This window comes from Nicotiana tabacum, chromosome 23 (genome assembly GCF_000715075.1).
Source record: "Nicotiana tabacum cultivar K326 chromosome 23, ASM71507v2, whole genome shotgun sequence".
In the NCBI taxonomy this organism is placed as follows: Eukaryota; Viridiplantae; Streptophyta; class Magnoliopsida; order Solanales; family Solanaceae; genus Nicotiana; species Nicotiana tabacum.
In genome coordinates, this window is record NC_134102.1 from 49,576,228 (window position 1) to 49,599,771 (window position 23,544).

General features: G+C 35.7%; 2 protein-coding genes across 2 annotated transcripts; one reads left to right on the forward strand and one right to left on the reverse strand.

Moving 5' to 3' along the window:
* The first annotated feature begins 6,892 nt into the window (after positions 1-6,892).
* On the forward strand, positions 6,893-12,626 carry LOC107783506 (protein NRT1/ PTR FAMILY 7.3-like). Its single transcript, XM_016604486.2, has 5 exons — positions 6,893-6,993; positions 7,290-7,404; positions 10,672-10,889; positions 10,977-11,530; positions 11,601-12,626. Exons 1-5 carry the CDS (start codon positions 6,967-6,969, stop codon positions 12,451-12,453), a joined length of 1,767 nt encoding a protein of 588 aa, XP_016459972.2. The 5' UTR covers positions 6,893-6,966; the 3' UTR covers positions 12,454-12,626.
* A 438-nt stretch (positions 12,627-13,064) lies between these two features.
* Positions 13,065-22,481, reverse strand: LOC107783505 (pyruvate kinase isozyme G, chloroplastic-like). Its single transcript, XM_016604485.2, has 12 exons — positions 21,942-22,481; positions 20,475-20,726; positions 18,969-19,134; positions 18,013-18,147; positions 17,801-17,911; positions 17,573-17,661; positions 16,406-16,468; positions 15,043-15,218; positions 14,551-14,653; positions 14,227-14,375; positions 13,524-13,632; positions 13,065-13,415 (listed from the first exon to the last, which is right to left on the reverse strand). Exons 1-12 carry the CDS (start codon positions 22,395-22,397, stop codon positions 13,302-13,304), a joined length of 1,923 nt encoding a protein of 640 aa, XP_016459971.2. The 5' UTR covers positions 22,398-22,481; the 3' UTR covers positions 13,065-13,301.
* Positions 22,482-23,544: the final 1,063 nt, after the last annotated feature.

Here is a 23,544-nt window from a genome sequence, read left to right on the forward strand (position 1 = left end):
TTCCAGCCCAATCTCGAACCTCGTTGTTCCTATTATAGTAAACCTATGGGAGGTTAAAGGTTCAAGCATGTCAAAGAAGAAACATCATCCCATGATCAAATATATTGGATATAAAATTTTATGGTCATATTCATGCTAGCACATCTTAGAGTAATTGTTGGGGGTCGCAAAAGTTTTAGTTTAGGTGTTTGGTGTAGAGATTTAGAATTGAAGAAAATGAACGGGTTATTCTAAAGATTTTCTCTATGAATATGTTATGTGAATTGCTAATAAAGGTAAAGTATGTGTAATCACAATAGGCCTTATGAAATCTTGAAGGAAATAGGCTAAACTATGAGTATGATGTTTCCCTATTATTGTTCTCCGTGTACCCAGTATTTCATGTGTCTATGTCTAAGAAGGTGATGTTAATGGATAATTGGATTATGAGTAGCAACTATTTGCTATCCGTGTTAGATAAGTCCGGAAGTTAAGATTGTCTCCGTCAAGTGCAATGGCTAAGTGTGTGAGTCCAGGAGATCACCTCGTAGGTCGAAAGTGTTAAGGAAAGGAAATATTCTCACTTGTTTGTAGAGCCAATTGGTTGTGGTTCAAAAACGTACCTTCTATGCATTATGGTTTAAATGTGTACATTTCCTGTAAAGATACCACTTTGGTTAATGTAATGCCCTAATGTTGAGATAGGTGTTGTTGATATATACTGTGATGCGTTGTTGAGTAATGGATATATTGTTAGGATTGATTTCAGGGATTCTCTGACAGTTGGATAGGCCCAGTTACAGGGGAAACTCTGTCGAAATTTTTAAGAATTTGTAAAGATAGCCAAATCTTAAGGTCCATAATTAAGTTGAAATTTTGGAAAGGATGTATAAGACCGATGTGGTCATAAGTGCTTATGTAAAATGGTTGGAGGAAAAATGATGGTAACTATATTCTTAGAAGGGACTTGTAAAACATTCGAGGACGAATGTTCTTAAGTGGGGGAGAATGTAACACCCCGGAAAGATTTCGAAGTACTTAAGCGATATTAAGAAAGTTGATGTGCGTTAATTATATTATTTTGTGTGTAGAAAAGGGACTGATATCCATTGATCTTGATAATATATGTATGAAGTGCACTAAGAATGGTTTATGGTCTAAGAAGAGCCCCAAGGCTAAGGCAAGTTGAAAATTTCATGATAGAATAAAGTTTCAAGTGAGTTCGCACAAGACCTACCTTCAAACGAGCATACCTCTCTTGATATGAAGAGTTATATGGTGTATTACCTATCAAATTAAATCTCTTTGAGTCTAGTTTCCAACGCTTTAAACCGTTTGTCATTTGGACATTCCTACATGAGGTTATGACCGAATTACCAAAGGTTGATAGAATGCGATTCTGCGACCATTATACGACCATTATGCGATCGCAAAATGGTTATGCGACCGCAAACTGGATGCAGAATGGACCAGAACAGCCCAGTTCTGGGCACCGATTTTTGCGACCATTGTGCGACCCACACATCAATTGTGCGGTCCATTGTGCGACCGTATAGCTGAGTTCGGAGGGTTAATTTTTCTCTTTTCATAACCCGGGCCCATTTTGATAAATAGGCTTTGGGGCTTATTTTGGGGTGTTTTCTGAGGGTTTTAGAGAGAGGTAAGAGCATTTTAGAGAGAGAATGAGGGAACCTAATATTATAATCATCCAATCTTGCACCAATCTTCAAGAATCAAGGAAGCTAATCACAAGATCTTCATCTAAGAGGTAAGGTTCCATACCCTAGTTTTCAATTTTGAATTTGGGTTAAAGATGGTTGATTTGGAGTATGATTCTTGGGTATAAGAGCATTATTTATACATGCTGGTACTAATAAGGTTTGTGGGAAGATTGTTGATCTCAAATAAGTAAAGATTGGGTTGTGGAGTGAAGAAAATCTTGTAGAAGAACCTTGTAGTTAGATTTGCACATCTATTGTTTGATAAAATGCTCAAATGAGTTGAGATCATGAATATCTTCCTAATAATGGTTCAATTTTTGGCATGTCTCAAAATAGATTGGGACTGCTAGAATTTTCGGAACGTTGTAGTAAGTTAAGGAAAGCTCAAAGCAAGGTATGTTGGCTAAACTTTTTCTCTTAGAATAGATATCCATAATGTTTTCGTAAGATCAAATATGATTGGCTCAAGATTCCTAACTTCTATATTCCGGGTTATTCCTTATAAACTTTTTTATTTCGAATGAGCCTTATATCGAAAGATAGATGTTCAAAGTATGGTTTGCATATTAAAATATTGTGGCTTTGAGTCGTGTTTTAGATGAGAACTAGTATACTAATTGTGTGAGAAAATTTCAATATTCTTAAGACTTGAAATTGCTCATATGTGTGCCTAAAGTCTGGATTGGAAATGTATTATTTTTGATAACCTATAAAGGTGGTTGAAAATGAAATAAGTGAATTGGGATATAAAGTGTGGCCAATGTGCAAGAGTGAAAGTTATACTTATGGCCAATGGTGCCAATAAAATGAAATGATGTGAGAAAGGTTATGAAATGAGCCTCGACTCAAATGTTTTAAAATAACTTCGAAAATAGAATTTCCTAAAAGATTTCGTACTCAAGTCATTCCATAAGTGGATATTTTAACAAATACTAAGCTTTGTGAGTATTTCCAATGTGTTTTGCGTTCTTACATATTCGTGAGTGAAAATTGTGTATTATCCTTTTCGGGAAAAAGTATTTCAAGAATAAATGGTGTGATACTTGTTGATGATTTTAACTTGCACATCAATTGCCAATTATATTACTCCATTTCTCGGAAAGAAATCTATTGTGCTTAAATTGTTCATTTCTAATGAACTTAAAGTTGTGATTTCCGGAATACTATATGTATGTTGATATTTATGATGATGATACATGGGAGGGAAGAAATGAAAGTGTGGAATATCAAATATGGCCATCGTGCCTTGAATAAAGAATCTTGTGAATGGCCAAAAGAGTCAAGGAAATATTGTCGTTGTGAATGACTAAAAATACTAGTGGAGATCTATACAATGTGAAAGATGATGAGGTAAATATATTTACACCTATGTTATTTTTGTGAATTATTCTTCTTATTTAGGATGAGATTGATATGATAAAATTATTCCTCTTAATTGAAATTGAGATTTTGGTTGATGTCTTCAAATAAGACAGCCTAGCCGATCGGGTCGTGATCGGACTCCGTGCTAAACTTACGGTGGTATTGGTAATGATAGTAATTGGGGTTGATGTCTCTAATGAGATGTCCTAGCCGGTCGGGTCGTGATCGGACTCCGTACTAAATTTACGGTAGTATTGATATTAACAATAATTATGGTTGATTCTCTAATGAGATAGCCTAGCCGATCGGGTCGTGATCGGACTCCGTATTAAATTTACGGTGGTATTGATATTGACAGTTATTGTGGTTGATTCTCTAATGAGATATCCTAGCCGATCGGGTCGTGATCGGACTCCGTACTAAATTTACGGTGGTATTGATATTGACAGTAATTGTGGTTGATTCTCTAATAAGATAGCCTAGCCGATCGGATCGTGATCGGACTCCGTACTAAATTTACGGTGGTATTGAAATTGATAGTAATTGTGGTTGATTCTCTAATGAGATAGACTAGCCGATCGGGTCGTGATCGGACTCTGTGCTAAAAGTACGGTAGCATTGGTATTGTGAACACTAGTATTGTGAACATTGGTATTGTGAACACTATTATTGTGAACATTGGTATTGTGAATATTGGTATTGTGAACAATGGTATATCGGTGCTAATGATCTCCCAACCAAAAATTGTATATGAAGTCCATATTTTAAAAATTATTATGTTTTAACGGGACATTTGGATATTGTGGATTTTGACTTGCTGTTTCTATGTGTTGCCTTTTCTTATATGGGCAATATATTTTGAAAGAGAATTTTTAGCTATACATACTAGTGCTATTCGACAGTACTAACGTCCCTTTTGCCGGGGGTGCTGCATCTTTAATAGATGCAGGTGGTTCTACAGCAGGTGTCATTGATCAGTGATAGCAGTACACTCTTTTCAGCTGATTTGGTGAGCCCCACTTTATTTCGGGGTCATGTATTTGTTTCTCATATACTGTGTTTTGAGGTATAGCTAGGGACTTGTTGCCGGCATTTCCATATTACTCTTCTATTGTACTTAGAGACTCCGTAGACAGGTTGTGGGTTGTGGTTGATGTTGGAAACTGAACTAGATATGTTGGTATTTGGAAATAATATTTTTCATTAATTCTATAAAGTCTTAATATTTTGGAAATTATGAAGGAAGCTGCTAATGGGAATGAAAAAGGAAGTTGTTAATGAAATCTTTTTAGTGTTTGATTAATGGAGTACATCTCCTATTATTTCATGAATGAGTTTGGGTAGAATAAAATCTAACAGGCTTTCTCAGCCGGGTTTACTCGGTTGAGCGCCGGTCGCGCTCCCCGAGTTTGGGGCGTGACAAAATCCTTGCATAATCAGACGCAAACAGTAAAACTTGCGCAAAACACTTAAGCAGGAAAGAACGCAAAGAATAAAACTTGCATAAATGTTCAAACAAAAGAACGCAGAAAAACTCATGCAATTCTTGAGCAAAAGGTATTTTTATTTACAATAAATATGACAAAACGACACAACTACAGAAGTTGGGAAAAGAAATTAAAAGCTAAGCTGCTACATCTCCGGAACCCGGAGGAAGAGAAGCATCTGCGCCCCCAGGCGAAGTGGGTAGATCCGCTGTCGGTTCGATATCTATACCCTCCTTGCAAGCCTATATCCTCACCTACTCACAATAACTATATTGAAAGCCTCTTTGTAATAACTCTATTACAAAGCTAACCACTTGATTAACTCTAGTCAAAATAACCACACGGTTTATGGTTTACAAGATGTCCTACGAAATGCTTCTAAAAAGCTGAGTAGGAATTACAAGTGAATAACATGAACAAAGACACAATAATACTAAAGGACACACGATGTAATCGATGATGGGATCTGGTCCTTTGTTATGTTGCTGTTTTGTTCTTCATTGTCTTTGGGAGAATGAAGGCAGTTACACACTTGAGAGTAATTAATATTTAGGTTTTGCAAATGTGTTGAATCTCTTGCCTCATGTTGGTAATATATAAGTGAGGTCATCAAAGATAATGTAAGGGAGTGTCCGGTACATAGCATGCTTCAACAGTGTTGATGTACTGTTGCGTGTGGAGTGCAACAACTTTAACAGTTGTTAGAGTTGACTTGTACTGTAATCGGAGGAACTGATCTCTATATGTTCCCTCTGTTATTCCCTTATCTGATTTCATTGAGACTTGTACAAGACATTTGACTTGTTGCTCTGAACGTAGATGAACCAATTGTATCAGGTTCCCTATCTGGTTCTCTTATGACGTTTGTTAAATCATCAAAATAAAAGACACATAATTAACTTATCAAATGTTCTATACAAATTTTCTATCTATTCTCTACCTTTCTTACTCTCTCTTCTGGTATGTTGTGCACTTACTCGAATCTTGCATTCTTGGTTTATCTGCTCACACACTGTAGCAGGGCATGGTATTCTCTGATTCCACAAAGCTTCATTTCTGGCTTTCGATATTCTATATACCAATGCTGCCAAAATTGCCAAAGTAAACTTTCTACATATTTTCCCTTTGATCTTCCTTGTTATTTTCTTCCAAATTACATGTACTTCAGTTATAATCACTCTAATTCCTAGGATTACCAGGCAAGTCTTCGAGAAATAGCAATTGAAGAACAGATGGGATATTATTTCAGTATTCCCACCACACAATTAGTAATTAAGTTGTAAGATCTTAGGTTTAAATATCCACAATACTTCAAAGCGGAAGTAAAAGGAAAGAAAAGACTAAGTGGGCGTTTGGACATAAGAATTGTAAAATTCCAAAATAGGAGAAAATATTTTTTAAGTGAAAATGGTATTTGAAATTTAGAGTTGTGTTTGGACATGAATATAATTTTGGATTGTTTTTGAAGTTTTGCGAGTGATTTGAGTGAAAATTTTAAAAAACAGCTTTTTGGAGTTTTTCAAATTTTTGAAAATTTTCAAAATGCATCTTCAAGTGAAAATTAGAAATTTTATAAACAAACGTTGATTTCGAAAATAAATAAAATTTATTGAAAAAAAAAAAAAAATTTAATATGTCCAAACGGGCTCTTAATTATGCATGATGCTTAATTATTTAAAGCATCCAATTTTAAAGGTAAGTTCCACTTTTAAACTTAGGTTGTCAAGTCTTTCAACAAAGCATTAAAATGAATGTTTCATGTGTCAAAATCAAAGCAATTTGAGAGACAAGACGGACATAGTAAGGGACCCTCAATATTAGGTTTCATGTATGGTACTTATATCACCATCAAAATTAAGCTCACTCCCAAAAAACAAATTAAGCTCACTCCTATGTGTTAATAATATTTACATATTCAAGTCACTTATTTCACTTATTTAATAATTACGGGTAAATTTATTATTAAATATTTTGTGTAATTGATAAAATAATAAATAATATCACAAAATTTTTTTTTTTTTAATTCATCCCCAAGAACTCTTTACTTTGTTCTCTTGGTGATTTGAACCCGCAACTTTAGAGTTTGAAGTGGATGATGCTTATTACTTGAGTAATTCTTTCTTATTTGCTATCACAATTTAAATTTTTTTTTGACAGTATAAAAGAATCTTTATAATTATTAGTATATACAATTTAAATCCTTATGAAAATTGGGTCATATTACTACCATTAGATCTCTCTCATTTGGCTTTTTCCTCCAATGATCTCCACCGTCCAGTTACTAATTAAGTCTCTCAAACCTCTATAAATACAAATTACTCACTTTCATTTACACTCAACCTCCTTGTTTGCTTTCTTCATTTCCACCATCAAAACACTCACTTGTCCCCTTTCCCATAAATTTGAAGTCATCATCAATGGCTTGCTTGGAACTCTCCAAAGAGGTAATTTTTTACTCATCATCTACTTACTTTCTTTCTCTTGATCAAGAGTATTAATTAGTTATAAAATCAAGAATTAACGTTAATTAGCTCTCTTCCTTATTCCTAGTGCCAACCATTCACCTATCTTTTTAATTCTCTATAAGACACAAAGTAAAGTAACAAGAATTAAAAAGCATTAGATTTCTATCTTTATAATCTTCTCATGCAAAGAGAACACATTTTCCTTTTCTATTATAGTATATTTTTTCAAGAAAGTGAAAGAGAATGATCACCTAGCGTATTTCACTAATCATCAGGTGAAGCTGAAAGGAGAAGAAGAAGAGTGCACTAATGATGGAACTGTTGATTTTCATGGAATGCCTGCAATCAGAGGAAAAACTGGGACATGGAAGGCTGGAATTATACTTCTCTGTAAGCTTTTTCTTCTTTTACACAAAAACAACAGTTTTATCTTGAGTAATATATGGAAAAAGAAGGAAGAAAAACTGATATTACACTCTGCTTATCTTTCTTTTATATTTTATATATATAGCGTTTCCCACCTTATAAAATTTTAAGATTATGTCACACTTTGTATATAGTATTAATTTCTCTGACTTCACTGACTTATTTTTAATTTTTCCCTTTGTTTATTACTTGGCGTGTGGAAAAGGTGGTCTTCTTAGAGTTGCCAACTTCTTCAAGATTTATTTTTCTTTTCTATTTTAGTGTAAACAAATAAAAGTTTTAAATAAAGGTTGATAACTCTGGGAAATTGTGAGTTAATAAATGAAGCCAGCTATCATATGCAAGGAAACTGGAATATGACAAAAGTTCAAAAGTGCAAAGTCGACACGTGTCACAAGAGGGTTCTCTCATTTTGACAGCTAGATATATACGTATATAAACTTGTACGTATTATGGGCTTGGGTTTGGTTGGGGGAGGGGGTTGAGAGAGATCAGAGAAAAAACTTCCAGTTTCTCTGTACTTTTGTGATATGAATTTGGCAGTAATAGCAAAAACTCTGTGGAAGAAGAGAGAGAGAAAAAATGAGGGGGTGTGACAAAAGCATGCATGCAGTAATAGAAAAGACTTTTCTGACACGTAAATATATTCATGCGATTCTAGGTGCCACGTCATATAATGACAAAATTTTGTTCTTGGTGCCCCCCCATATTATTGACCAGGATTTGCTTATCCTAATTTTTGTTTTTGTGTGTGTTTTCATTTTTTCCAAAATAATTATTTGATCAGATGATTGTATTCAGAGATCATGATTGTAAGTTTGTTTGCTATGAGATATTGAGGATGGATGTGTCGAGGGATGTAGGATGATAAGTTTTATGAATTTCACAAAAGTTGAAGGAAACCAAAATGGAAATGCATATATATATATATATTTATATATAACAAGATGCGGTATAAATTAAGTTTGGTGTCAACTTACTACAACTATGTAAGCTGCAGGAGAAAAACACATGGTATGCGTGGATATAGAATTCGGATTCTATTCGATCTTATGCATTAATTGGCCTAATAGAAGGATGACATATTATAAATTGAAAGGCGCGTGTATGAATATCAGTGTTCTGTTTTATGATTGGTCATTGGCCTAGTACATAGAAGGATGACGTATTAAAAGTCTGAAAGGTGTATCGGCAAATGTAAGTGTTCTTATCACGTTTTATGATTGGTCATTGGCGTAGTACGTACAAGAATGACGTATTAAAGGTAGAAAGGCATATCAGTGTTCTTATCACATTTCTTGATTGGTCATACCTTCGTTAATTGAGAATGTAGTGACAAGTCCGGAAGGGAGGATTTTTGCATGCCTTGATTGGTCATTCTACTATTAGGAGAAGAAGAAGGAAAACATGTCGAATGGAGCATGGAAAGATTTATTGCATATAAACAATAATAACAACAACAACAACAAAATTAAAGTCATTATGCATGCCTTAATTATAAGGGTGCTTTATTTTGTTAGAAAAAATAAGATGACAAATAGGTTACATAAGATCTATCAAGGCAAAATAATTAATGATTGGAGTTCTTCTCATGCACAAAATTGGCAAAAAGGGCATAGTGTTGGCAAGTTTTGACATTAGGGCATAGTGTATTGGTAAGTTTTGACATTAGGACATAGTGTTGGCAAGTTTTGACATTTGAGTGCTTGCTTAGGTAGTGGCTTGGTTTAAAGAGGAAGCAAAATTATTTTATTTCTTTCCACAACATGGCATAGAAAAAGATCACCTTCCACTATTGAGCGGTCTAAGGGGTCGTTTGGTAGGATATATTAGGGAAAATAATACGTGTATTAGCTTTGTTATTATTAATCTCTTGTGTGGTACTCCCTCTGGTCCACTTTAACTAATTTTTTGGTTGTTTTCACACATTTTAAAAAATTCATCTTTTAGCTTTAATTAACAATGTAATTGACCATATTAACCTTAATTTGTTCATTGGAAATACAACAAATACTCCTATGCTCTTTATTCCATGGGCAACTTTGAAAAAAAGAAGTTAATTCTTTCTAGATATTTGAAAAAATCAAATATTGTGGACCACAAAAAAAAAGTCAAAAAATCACTTAAAGTGGACCGGAGGGAGTAATATTTTTCAACTTATGATAACTAATATTTGTATTAGTTATACACCATATTCAGTACTATTCTTATACATAGTGTTTCATGGCATTAGCAATACCATAATTTTTAATACATAGATAAGCATGTATAAAGACAAAATTGCGCTTTCAAAACCATTAATACACCAAATCAAACAATCGATAAGAAATAATCTCAGCATAACTAATCACAGCATTACTAATCCCAAATTACTAATACACCATATTCAGTACTATTCTTATACACCCCACCAAACGACCCCTGAATGCTATAGGAATATCCGTATGTCATGGTTAACTACCTTTGTAAGTGTTAACTACCTTTGTAGGTGCACAATTGTCACTAATTGCAACTATAAATCTAAAACAGTAAAACGCATTGTGAATATCACTTTGACAAGAATTGATTGGAAAGGAAAGAAATGATAGGTCTATTGAAGTGACCAAATTATCAAACCTAGTAGAAATACTTTGCCACAACTTGTGGTGGTCTTTCCATCTTACTTGAGAGGCTAAAGTTGAAAGTTCTCCACATTTTCACAACTGTGTCTTGACATTGATTGATTGATTGATTTACCGATTTAGTCACTAAACCCCACTATACATATTTAGGAGACTTCATGTAACATCCATATAACCAAATTGATTGATTCAACTATCTCATATACGGACGCTCTATTAATTATCTTATGGAGAGGCTAAAGTTGAAAGTTGAAAGTTGTCTACATTCTGCAAGTGTGTCTTGTTATAGATTGATCGATTTACCGAGTTAGCCATGCTAAATCCCAATAATTTAACATCCATATAACTAAAATTACTTGATTCAACTATCTCATAGACTGATGCTCTTTTATCTTACTTTACTTGAGAGGCTAAAGTTGAGCCTTGGTCTTGATCATTGATTGATTTACCTAGTTAGCTACATAATCGCACTATGTATGTAGGAGAATAGGAGAATGTAAACAGATTGATTGATTCAACTATCTTATAAACGAATGTCCTATCATTGAGCAATAAAATGGATCACCTAAATTTCTATATCTGATTTTGTTTTCCCTGTGATTTTATTCAGTAAATCAAGGTTTAGCTACTCTTGCCTTTTTTGGTGTTGGGGTGAATTTGGTGTTGTTCCTGACAAGAGTGATGCAAGAAAACAATGCTGAGGCTGCTAATAGTGTGAGCAAATGGACTGGCACTGTGTACATCTTCTCTCTTGTTGGTGCTTTTCTTAGTGACTCTTACTGGGGAAGATTCAAAAGTTGTGCCATTTTTCAGGTCATCTATGTGATTGTAAGTATCCATCTATGTGATAATATCTATCCTAAGTTTTATGTTCATACTTGTCAGTCTTGCTCTTAATGATGCACTTGTTAACAGGGATTAGTACTATTATCACTGGCGTCTCAACTTTATTTGCTCAAACCGAAAGGTTGTGGGGATCGAACAACTCTATGTGGAGCGCATTCAACGGTGGAGATTAGTCTATTCTACATCTCTGTGTACATGATTGGTCTAGGATATGGAGGCTACCAACCTAACATTGCTACCTTTGGAGCTGATCAGTTCGATGAGCATGATCCAAGAGAGAAACAATCCAAACAGGCCTTCTTCAGCTACTTCTACTTGGCCCTGAACCTTGGTTCACTTTTTTCTAACACCATTTTAGACTACTTTGAGGATGACGGGATGTGGGCTCTTGGTTTTTGGGCATCTGCTGCGTCTGCTTTTGCTGCGTTGTTGCTCTTTCTTGGAGGCACCCTCAAGTATAGGCAATTTAGGTCTAGTGGCAACCCTATAACCAGGTTTTCCCAAGTTATAATCGCTGCATCCAACAAGTGGGGAGTAGAGATTCCAGAGAATGAAGATGCAGCATTATATGACGAGAGCTCCACAACTGCTGCTAGAAAAATGCTCCACACCCAAGGTTTCAAGTGAGTTAAAACTACTAATTTGTGGCCGTGTATTAATTTGAGATACTCTAATTGATCTTATTAAACATAGGTTTTTGGATAAAGCAGCTTTGATCACATCCAATGAGAAGCAGAGCAATCGCAACCCATGGCGCCTCTGCCCGATTTCACAAGTTGAAGAGGTGAAATGTATCTTGAGGCTGCTGCCAATTTGGCTATGTACTATAATTTATTCTGTAGTTTTCACACAAATGGCCTCAATCTTCGTCGAACAAGGTGACGCAATGAAAAGTACAATCGGGAAATTCAGGATACCAGCAGCAAGTATGTCTAGCTTTGACATCGTGAGTGTAGCAGTTGTAATATTCCTCTACCGCCGAGTCCTTGATCCTTTTGTGAAAAAGATAAAGAAGCACAAGGGCGAGGCTGTAGGGATAACTCAACGTCAACGGATGGGTATTGGACTTGTCATAGCTGTGATGGCAATGCTATCAGCAGGAATTGTGGAGTGCTACAGGCTCAAGTATGCTAGTAAAGACCAAGGCTCAAGCTCTCTAAGTATCTTATGGCAAATTCCTCAATACTCTCTGATAGGAGCTTCAGAAGTGTTCATGTACGTAGGCCAATTGGAGTTTTTCAATGAACAAGCACCGGATGGACTCAAAAGCTTCGGAAGTGCACTGTGCATGACATCGATATCACTAGGAAACTACGTCAGCAGCTTACTCGTGAGCGTAGTGATGAAAATTTCTACAACTGACAACATGTCTGGATGGATCCCAGCAAATCTTAATAAGGGTCATCTGGACAGGTTTTACTTTCTCTTAGCTGCCTTGACAATCTTAGATTTAGTTGCTTACATAGCCTGTGCTAAGTGGTACAAGGCTATAAAGCATGGTGAAATGATTCAACAACTTAAGGAAGAGGACAAATGTAAAGTCTAATAATTGTCATACTTTTAGGCGTATGTTGCCAGAACTAAATAAATAAGAGGAAGAACTTCGCCTCCTCAACTCTTTCTACAGATGGAGAGTTATGGATTGGTTTTAGTGCTAGTAACTTTGTTGGCTCTGTCATATTAGTTGTAGAATTAACTAACATTTTGTTGGTTCCGTCATATTAGTTGTACAAGCATTTGGGAGTTCAATAGCAAAATGAGTTGAATTTCCAATATTTCGCAGGTTGTTGTGACATTCTCCATCCCCCAATTCGATAAGTCAGGGTCAGAACAACCAGTATCCATCTTAAAAGCACAAATTGCATTGATATGGACAAGTGTAACATTAACCAGTTTTTACATCAAGAAAAATTTCAATAGCCAACGAGTTCTGAGGAACAGTCAAGAATTCAGCTTTTGGAATAAAAATTAACCAACGTACAGAGGAACCGTGTCAATATAAAACCTTTAAATAGTTCTGTTTTGCTTTGCCTGTGATCCTGATGAATTGTTTTTGAGTTCTGATGCACCAGGACATATCCAAAAGGGAGCTGTGATAAAGACAACTGCACACATGGCTAAAGCAGATAAATAAATTTCCAATGATGCTACACGCAGTTAACAAAACTTAAGCTTCCATCTGCCAGAAAGTTCATATAGTACAACAATGCCAATTACAGAAACATCTGTGTCTAGAATTGAAGTTTTAAGAAGACTTCTCCAGTTTCATCAAATAAGGAACAACTTAAGAAGGGGGGGAAAAAAGGCAACTGTATACAAGAAACTTTGAAAAACTGTATCCTAGATGTTTACCACTCGACGTGATTACACAAAAATAAATGGTTGCTACACGTATCAACTTTGGACCTTACGGACTTGTATATGGTGAGTAGAATGTCTTCGCCAGATTGGTTGTGCTCCACTTTGGACAAGAGTGACATATTGCCCATCCTTCACTAAGCTTTTGCTCTACAGGATGCAGGAAACAAAAAGATTACCCTTGTGTACATGGAGCACCCCCGAACAAGAAATGCTGAGGGAAATACAGCATTAAAAAGAAAAGGAATGATCACTAACCAACAAAAGCTTGATAGCTCGAGAAAAGGTCTCCTCTGCGTCACTTGAAAACTTCATATATATAGGCACGACACCATGATACAGAGCCAGACGCTGCTTCACCCTTTCACTGGCACAAAAAGATAAATGCACGCCCCGTGTCAACACATACATATATAAATGTACATAAAACAATACACACAGATGAGTATATGAGAGAGAGAGAGAGAGAGAGATGAGAAATACACATGGTAGGACAAAATTAAGAATCTGCATCAAGATTTCTTCACCTCCCATGTTGAAAATACTGACCCCTCCAAATATTTTGTTCCAATTATGAACTTTTTCTTCAGAGATCGTCTTCTCAACATGTCAAACAGAGTTGCAAACTCCAAAATAAAACAGGGGACATGGCAGAGAACAGCCTGATTATAGGCACAGTCAAAAGCTTTGGAACTATTTCAGAATGGGGAAGTAAATAAACACAAGTTTACTTAAGGTAAATTAATCAATAAGATCCTAAGATTGTCAAGAAAATAATTAAAAACCAACTAACTTCCACAAAGACAAGTCTCAAAATTTAAGTACTGAAAACTTCCTTCAACATTTAAACAGTGTGAAATGATTCGAATCACCTTGAGATACAATAATATTAGTGATCTCATTGAAATATATCAAGATACAATATTAATAAAGGTAATAGCACTTCTTTAAGGGGACTTACTTGTTTGTGAAGGCAAAAACTGTTGATGAAGGCCGATTATGACTTAAAATTATTGCCATGGACCCAGTTCTTGTGAAGACAATGATGGGAGTGCTAAGGGTATTAGCCATTGAAGAAGAGTGGAAGGCAAACATTTCACCCATATGGCTCTGCAAAATATAGTGAATAGATTAAGCATTTTACTTAACAATTAAAGATCAATGTGGTTTTCTGGTTGGACAATATGGGAAATAAAAAATCTGGCTAGCTGAAAAGAATTGACTTCATAGCACAAAAATAGATAAAGATCCAATATTACATATTATACATACACCGCATATGTACCTTATAGGCGGCAGATTGACTAGGAGAACTAGTGCTTTTCTGTAGGCTAGACTCAGTCCTTAATGCCACAATATGCATCACCTTAACTGCCTTCAGTGGATACCTAATGCATTTATGGAAATAGATGGTACAATATTTACAAAATGAATAACACATAGTATGACAAATGGAAACGCAAAGTAAAGAAAAAAATTCTCATTGCAAACTCAAGTGAGAATACATCATGACAATTTGATAACTCCAGAATTAGCCAAGGAGGAAAAAGAAAACGGAGTGGCATAAGAAAGGGAATACTAGAAAAGAACATAACCATGAGGATCTGGCCATCCATAATAGAAAAATAGTCAATGCAGAGATATAAAAACAAATATGCATGCAGAGAAACCTGATATCAATTTAAGCAAATAGTAGAAAAGCAGTCATAGAAACCAAGACAGATAGCGGAAAATAGGGAAGGCATGTGGAATAGTCTGTGTCTAGAACAACACTAACTTCCCATGGGCGGTTTCGCCTGAAAGCATTACAGCATCAGCGCCTTCACGTACTGCAATGGAAATGTCTGAGACTTCTGCCCTTGTTGGGGTTGGGTGATCAATCATGCTTTCGAGCATGTTCGTCGCTACTATTACAGCTTTTTGCATGCTCCGACACCTTCTAATAATGTCTTCCTGTAGATACATGCAATAGCAATTTTAGTTCTCACTAAGTTCCTAAAGTAAGATACGAGGGCCCATTACCTAAATCTCAATCTAGCTTCAAAGGGTAGCTTTCTTTCTGGTCTGACGGCCTCTTCTTCGTCTAATCATTATACTTGCAGCAAGAAAGGGGCTTTGGAAAGATAGTAAAGGTTTGGAGAGGTAGGAATATCTCCAATAGAAAAGATCATTGACTGTGGCTATAAGGAATGCAGTTCAGTGGTCTGTAAATCCTGTTTCAGTAATTCTACCACTTAAAATTGATTTTAACAAAGAAAAATAAAATTGATTATGTTAAGAAATAGAAACAATGACTTCCTAAACTTGCAAACATTTTTCTGTTGGTTTCTTCCAATTACATCAGAAATAGAATAATCATTCCCTTGCGACCAAAATTGACGATAAGTCACTAACCTTTGACAAGAGTATGATAACACCACACAACACCCAAGTTAGGAAAAGAGGCATAAAAGGTATTTGGAAAGTAAACTGTGGTCTGACTGAAAGAATGAAAAAAGAGTCTTGTTGAACAATTGTTCTGCTATATTTGCGATGGGGTTTGGTTGCTGCAGACGCATCCCGGTGGGGTTGTTAACAGGCTGTATAAAACATGACAGGGTTGTTTCGATGGGCATTACAGCTGTATCGGAGAAAAAGGTAGACAAAAGTGATGCGCAGAAATAGTTCAAACGTAACTGGAAACTCCACAACTCAGTTAGTCAACTAACATGAATATATTTCATAAGCGGCAGTGCAGTGTTTCTCCACTTGAATTACTAGGAGTTTTGATCGCAAACCTATGCAATTGTGCAACATATTAAAACAGTCTAGTTCAGTTGCCAGGGGAATATATCTTTTGAACATGCTGGTTAACCTGCCATGGGAATATAGTAACACAAAAATTGTGAAATTCAACATTAATACTAAACAAATATATTCACCCATTACCCGCATCTCTTCTATAGATTAGTTTTATCACATAAATTTGGCAACCCAAATTAACCAAGATGGTGTGGTTAGTGATGAAAATTGGAACGTATAAGCTTTTTCTAGCAAGAGATGGTATTCTAAAGATCCCACCCTCTCCGTTCTTAATAACAGAGGTAGTAAGCTATTAAAAGGATCATGAAAGAAGCTCTATGCATCAGCATTGAAATTACCTGAAGCAATGGGACTTCCTCAATTGGAAGCTCAGCCCCAAGATCACCACGGGCCACCATTGCCTATCAACAGTTGCATAACATAAGAAAAATATCCAAGAAGATGTTAAAGTAATTGCTATTATCAGTTAAAAGATCAAATTTCTGTAATAGGAGTACTTTGGCTTAGACGGGCAGCTTGATATTGCTAAATTAAACAACTGCTTCACCAGTAGAATTGTCAATAAGCTTTGAGACACCACCCATTAGTACGAAGAGCGTTCTGGGGAAGCAACAAGAACTACACAAGAAGATTGACCATCCCTTCTTCATAAGACTACAACTATATTTTTACAGCTTTCCTACGTCTCCTATTAATAATTTCTACTGCAGCCAAAAACTTCCAAAACACGCGTATTACAAGAAAGCAAATCAGAAGTCAAGTGTTGCTATTAAAAAGTCCTACAAAGTTTCCAGGAAAGATTCCTGATAGGCATCCATCGAAAACCTTACAGCCAAGATATTGCCTAGATGTATAAAATACTATGGAGAAGGATTGATGACAATCTAAGGCTTCTCGCAGCCTTCAACAGCCAAACTAGTTAAAATAAGGAATGCCGAAGCTTTTGAAAGCTAGTACTGTCACTTGTTTCTTCTCCTTTTCTTCTGCTTCCTTCCATCCAAATGAAGCTCAACAGTTCCACATGAACCTTTCATATACTGTTCATCATAGCATGAAGCAATCCTTTTCTCATTGTACATGGTTTACTGTTCTGATGGGATGTGGATGTCTAAGGAAGAAAAAGATTAAAACGCTCAGAATTTTTAGTGCGCAAGTCTGTCGAATGTTTAACTTCACTTTTTTTCGGGTTTACATAATTCTAGCAAGTTGATTATCATAGAGTGACTACTGATGCACCCTATTGTATGTGTTCTTTGCTCCTCACATTTCTGTAAAAGGGCTCACCATATCTTGAGAATTCATTTTAATTTTCACCAACATCTTCACTGCATCATCCTTTACTCGATAAATAAAAGCAAGACACCATTGATACTGCTATTTTTTTCTTTACGGAGCCTTACCCTACACACACGCATACACACACACACACACTAACATAGCAAAAATAGCATGAGTGATTACTGAAGTAAATTAATTAGACAACATTTTCAAAAGATTGAACTAACCCCATCAGAAGCGGAAATGATCGAGTGGAGATTTGGAATAGAGTCTGCACTTTCAATCTTTACAATAACATGAATATCTACATTACAGCCTGCAGAATAGCTCTTCCAACTTAAACAAACAGACATTAACCATGAAAAGCTATGACAAGGTTGCATCCCTATAAACATAATAGGCAGAAGATCTTATCCCAAACAAAAAAAAAACATAATGGGTAGCAGACACTTTACTTTTCAGGTAATCTTTCAATTCATGGACCACCTTAGCATCCTTCACAAAAGAAACGGCGTAGAAGTCGACTTGATTGTCCACACCAAACTTAATATCATCCCAGTCTTTCTCTGTATAAGTTACAAAAAAAATCAAGCTAACACGTGATCTTAGAAGAACAACTGAGTAAGCAAAATATTGTAGGGAGGTAGGGGTCCAGAAATTGAATAACCTGTTATTGAAGGCAGGGTGGCACTTTTTCCTCTTACATTTAGATGCCGTCTCGATTTCAGTTCTCCTCCATCAATAACTTCACATTTCACTATATCGCTGGCTTTCGATTTCACAGCTAATGACATCATCCCACCTGGATGAAGCAGAGCACGTATTTGATATTTTATGGGTCTAAAAGTTTTTTTCCAAGAGACAGAAAAAATTGATAGCAAATCTGGATCCAAAGACTACTCTTCTCATTATTGAATTTACGTTTGAGATGAAAATAATCAGAAAATGATATTTAGTCTTGGAAGAATTATTCACAATTACATAATCAAATTCCAATAGTGTGCTCCAACTAGTTAATAAACTAAGAAACAACTCACTGTAGTAAAATAGTATAAATCATTACTCATTACAGAAAAGTAATATTTTGAATATAATTAGTTGTAGGTTGTTACTCATTAACACTTACTATAAAATAAATAAGTACCATATCTCATGAACACAAAAATGACAATATTGTTATCAACCATAGAGTAGAAAAGCAAGATTTGAAGAGAAAAATATGGAGAACTGACTAGTGAAGACTAAGAAAAGTTAAGACATGAAAACTTTCATATGAAAGGTTCCATTTGAAACTCTCCTCATGGTGTTCTCAGTCAAAGAATATGAGATATTAAGACTCCATTCAAGTTGCAATGTTCTAAACTTCTGATTCGTGATCAATGAATAGAGATTTTGAAAAAAAAAAATAGAGCTATTGAGGAGACAAGGGCTAACTAAGGAATTTGGGAGGGGGGCCTACAAGGCGAACTGCTCACGGTGAGACAAGTGCCTTCCCCGTTCACCCAAAGGCGTTTTTTAAAGTTTCTCATCCTGAAGCAAGTCCCAGTTTTGCCTTTTTAGAACATTGTTTGTGCTATAGCTTTGTTTTAGCTAAGCAAAATGAATTAAAAGAAATTCAATTACCATCAACGAGTAGTATGTCTCCGGCCTCCACATCATTTATGAAATCATCATAATTTACACTAACGGTGTCTTCTGTGCTGACTCCTCTTTTAATGGTAAAGTTGAATTCTTGACCCTCCTTAAGGAGAATTGGTTTGGGCACATCTCCACTTCTCACCTCAGGTCCCTACAAGATATATCACAGGCAACCAAAGAATATAATGGAAGGAGCTTGTTAGCATAGTGCCTGTTTATACTAGAACTTATATCTCATCTTACAGTAAATAAACAATTTATTTTCAACATCGAATGACAGGTTTCATCTTCATAGTAAAACAAAGGTCAAGCATGAGAAAAAACACATGGTACAACATGGTTATGCACATTGTAAATGGCGACTGATAATTGTTATCCACGATGCAGTAACTTGTTCATAGAACAACAAGAAACATTAGGCATTTTTTACAATTGAAGATGAAAATAACAAGCAACAGAAGATGGATCTCAACAGAAGACCCCACTTGTGGGAAACTACTAGGTTTGTTGTTGTTGTTGTTGGTCTATAAAAAGTACCCAAAGCCATAAAGCAAAAGCTCAGTTCAACGACTCTCATATCAGTTGAAAATAATTAAATTGCCACACCCATTTACAAAATTGTGAATCCCAAAACCAAACGAACAGAACAGCAGCATACAAGTTCCACATGCACCCAAAAGTTTGAAGTCTATTTTCTGGTGATGCTAGTGATAAGTGGTAGCTACAATGACTAGAAATGGACAGGATTGTCCAGTGTCCAATCTGTTCTCTTTGATAGAATAAGAAAAATAATATTAAGGAACATGTCCGGCAGGCCTCAGCATACACAGAATAGATCACCTGAAAAACAGTTTTACCATCTAATCATCCCAGACTTAGTTTATAAAGGAAAGGAGCCCAAGTTTTTGTTTGATATATGAAAAGGATGTTTTGTCCCTTCACCTTCATTACTCTACCACCACCACCACCACCATCCCCCCCCCCCAATACCCTTCTCACAGTGTTCCCAAGGATTAGCAAAATCGAAATGGTGAAATTTTTTGGTCATCTCAATGGGTCAAAAGCCAATGAAGCTACACATATTTTCTTATGATATTGACACTCCAAACAATAGAAAAAGGAAGGTCAATTGAATACCCAAAAAGTGCTGGACACAAGTAGACCACTCCAACCGGCAAAATATTAGACCTATCATATTAATATTCTTTCCTTTTTACAACGGTAGTCACTGGGCCAGCTTCCGAGTACTTGTTATCATCCACCAACACAACTACTGGGTAATTCTGCCCAATAAAGCTGAGCTTATAGGAAGAAATCACCTAGTGATGTTTGTCTCTACCAAGATTTGAACCTGATCTCCAAGGTTTGCACCCACTTTATTGATCACTAGGTCACATCCTCGGGTGCTTCGACCAATGCTATTACTGTCTCAAACATACATTTTAAACAGAAACTATTAATTGCAGCTATAAAGCTAATAATAAGCATTACCTTAGTGTCCAACATTATTGCTATAACCTTGTCCTCAAATTGAGCATTGTATTCTTTAACAAGGTCAATCGTTCTCTGATGCGATGCGTGGTCTCCATGTGACATATTCAGACGGGCCACGTTCATTCCAGCCTCTGCCAATTTCCATATCATCTCCCGTGAGCTTGTGGAGGGACCAATGGTGCAAACTATCTTGGTTTTTCTTGGAGAGTTCAGATACACACTTTCTTGCCCCAGACTGTAACCACTGGACTGAACCACAGAAGGGACAAAATTATCATAACTTGCTTTTAAGGACAAATAACACATTAGAATGTTCAAAGTATATATTTACTGTTACAGGAAACAAATGGTGCTCATTTTGCTCAAATTAAAAAACATCTATTAAACTTGAAAACATTCGAAAAGGCATGCACAAAGTGTCAGAGGCACTAAGCTCTTCACTAGAAGGAAATGGTTTGAATTTCTTTGCTCTCTTTTCATATGTTCCTCTTTTTGCCCTTCTCTGAGATATCTAGAAAAAAATGCACCATGAGGCAACATGGTTTGCAATTCTTCCAATTAAATTCAGCATCAACAGTTCATATGGGAGTCTAGTGATACTTTAACAAGATTCCGTCAGATTCTCAAGACCTTCAGAAATTATTATTAATGGCTCAATGACGTAATCCTGCTTTTGGAGATACTACTACGACGGAATACATGCAATGAATCACAATGTAAAGCAAACTCATGGAGACCACTCTGCATTTGGAGGATCTTTATATTTGCTTTCAGATAAATCACAAGCATAGGACCAGTTCATGAATGAAAGTCAAGTGTAATAAATAAGCTAACAGAGTACACTAGACTAGCACCAATTGCTAGATAATCTAGAGGAATTCACATCCCTCCATTTACTTAAAAGTTTAGCTAGAGTAAAATTAAGGGGATGCATTTTCTCAAGAATGACTTTCATTCCTGCCAATTAAAATTCACATACTTCCGCATCTATTCTATTGCACTTGGTTTAGAGGGTCAGCCTTGACCAGTGGCGGAGCTATGTATGGTGAAGGGGGTTCAACTGAATCCCCTTCGCTGGTTGTACTGCATATATAGGTTTAAAAAATAGTTTTATATATATCCCCTTTATATAAAGAAAACTTTTTAGTGTAATGGTTTCTGAATCCGCTTGTTAGAATTTTAGGCTCCACCACTAGCGTTGACGTTGCTTCTTTGGTGAACTGTAGGAAAGAGTAGGAGGCACGGAAACAGCCTCCTGGTTCAAATGCAAGATAAATGCTCCATAAGATATACGCCGCCCTCCCCTGTCCTGCACTAGCCGGGAAGTATTTCATGCAAGGGGGCAACTTTAACAAACGGCAAAGGGGAGAACTATAGTGCTTCACATGTAAAATAGAAAGAATAAGGAATAAACAAAAGTCCAGGTCATTAATCATTCGTCAATAAAGAGCTGAAGAAACTTACAGATGGTACATTGAAATTAACATAATTGGCATAAACATTGTTATTAACGCCATGAATATGCTCAGGTGATTGAACGGCCATGATTTGATTCCAAGTATTCACTCGTTTCCTGTGACGAGAATCGGAGAAGAACAAATCACCGACGTTCTTGGCCGAGGAAAGGCGATCCAATGACGCTGGTTTAGCCGTGGCGTGTAGTCCTGTAGGTAGATTCATTGTCGCCATAGAAGAAGTAACAGAAGAAGTAGAAGATGAAGAATAGAAGAAAGAGAGAGAGAGAGAGAGAGAGAAAGATATAGAGTTGGTAGCTACGGATAAAACGAGAAGAAAAAACTCTGAGAAAGTGTGTGTATGTGTGAGGAAGAAAGTGAGAAAAACAAAGAGACGTTGAGTTCCGAAGAGAGCGGCTGCCTGCAGAGGCTCAGAGGATTTTGAGACTGTTGGTGAGTAAGACATTTTCTAATTTCTTCTCTTCTGCCCTACTGTCCCACCAAACTCGCGCTTCTCCCACACACCGCACGTTTGCTCAACTCTCCACTAATTTTTCCTTTCAAATTAAGCAAATAAAAATCTATATCTATTGTCTATTATGGATATCTATATCTATATTATTATAAAAGCACGAATAATTTATGTTAAATATTGAACGACTAAAATATACTCGAAATATTGATTAACCTTTATGCCCTTAAATATTTATATAATTTAAGAATCTAATTGTAAATTACTTAATGATGAAATTCTTTTTCAATTTAAACTATACATATGTTGGCCCTACAAATTTGATCCTACTTGAATTAGAAAGGCACGTCCATAATTTTCTCTCTTTTTTATTTACGTAAGATGCTACATATGCATATAATCAAGTAGCATGGATGGAGTTTTAACCTCTTTTTGTATTTCGTGATTTATTTCATTTTTATCCTTGTAATATTTGATTGATTTGGCAAAAGTTCTTAATTTTTATTTATTGTTGGAGATTATCTAGCTATTGAAAAATTTCTGTCTTTGCTTGAAGAACAATAATTTTAGTTATTTTTTTTAATTTCTCTCCCTATCTAACACACAGTGCAAGATAAGCATAACTATATTTGATTATTTGCATCACACAACATATTTAATTAGCAATGATGCTAAACCAATAATAAACAATATCGTTGTTTCTTTTTTCCCAGAGGCTAACCAAGAAAAGATTTTTCGATTCCTTCTGTAGGAACAATGCCAAATATATTTTACTATCGATCTCTAATTCTTATTTTCTATCAATAAATATTATCGTTTAATGGCAATTGAACTCAACTTCGGTCTAAATTATTAAACTTATCTGCCAACTTATCTCAACCTTCACTTGCCAAAATATTCAAATTTCAACACCAGGATTGCAAATCACAATATCCAATCAAGAAGTGCAAACATTTTGAGATTGAAGGGGACAAGAAAAAGAAAAAGAAAAAGAAAAGGGGAACCTCTCTTACTAAATAGCATGTGCAGCAAAATGCAATTTTATTTTTTTTGTATTTTTACGCTATTTTGATAATATGGCTATTTGGGATTATATGTTGCTCACGAGAGTCTCTTTCTGAATAGATATATGATTAAACTT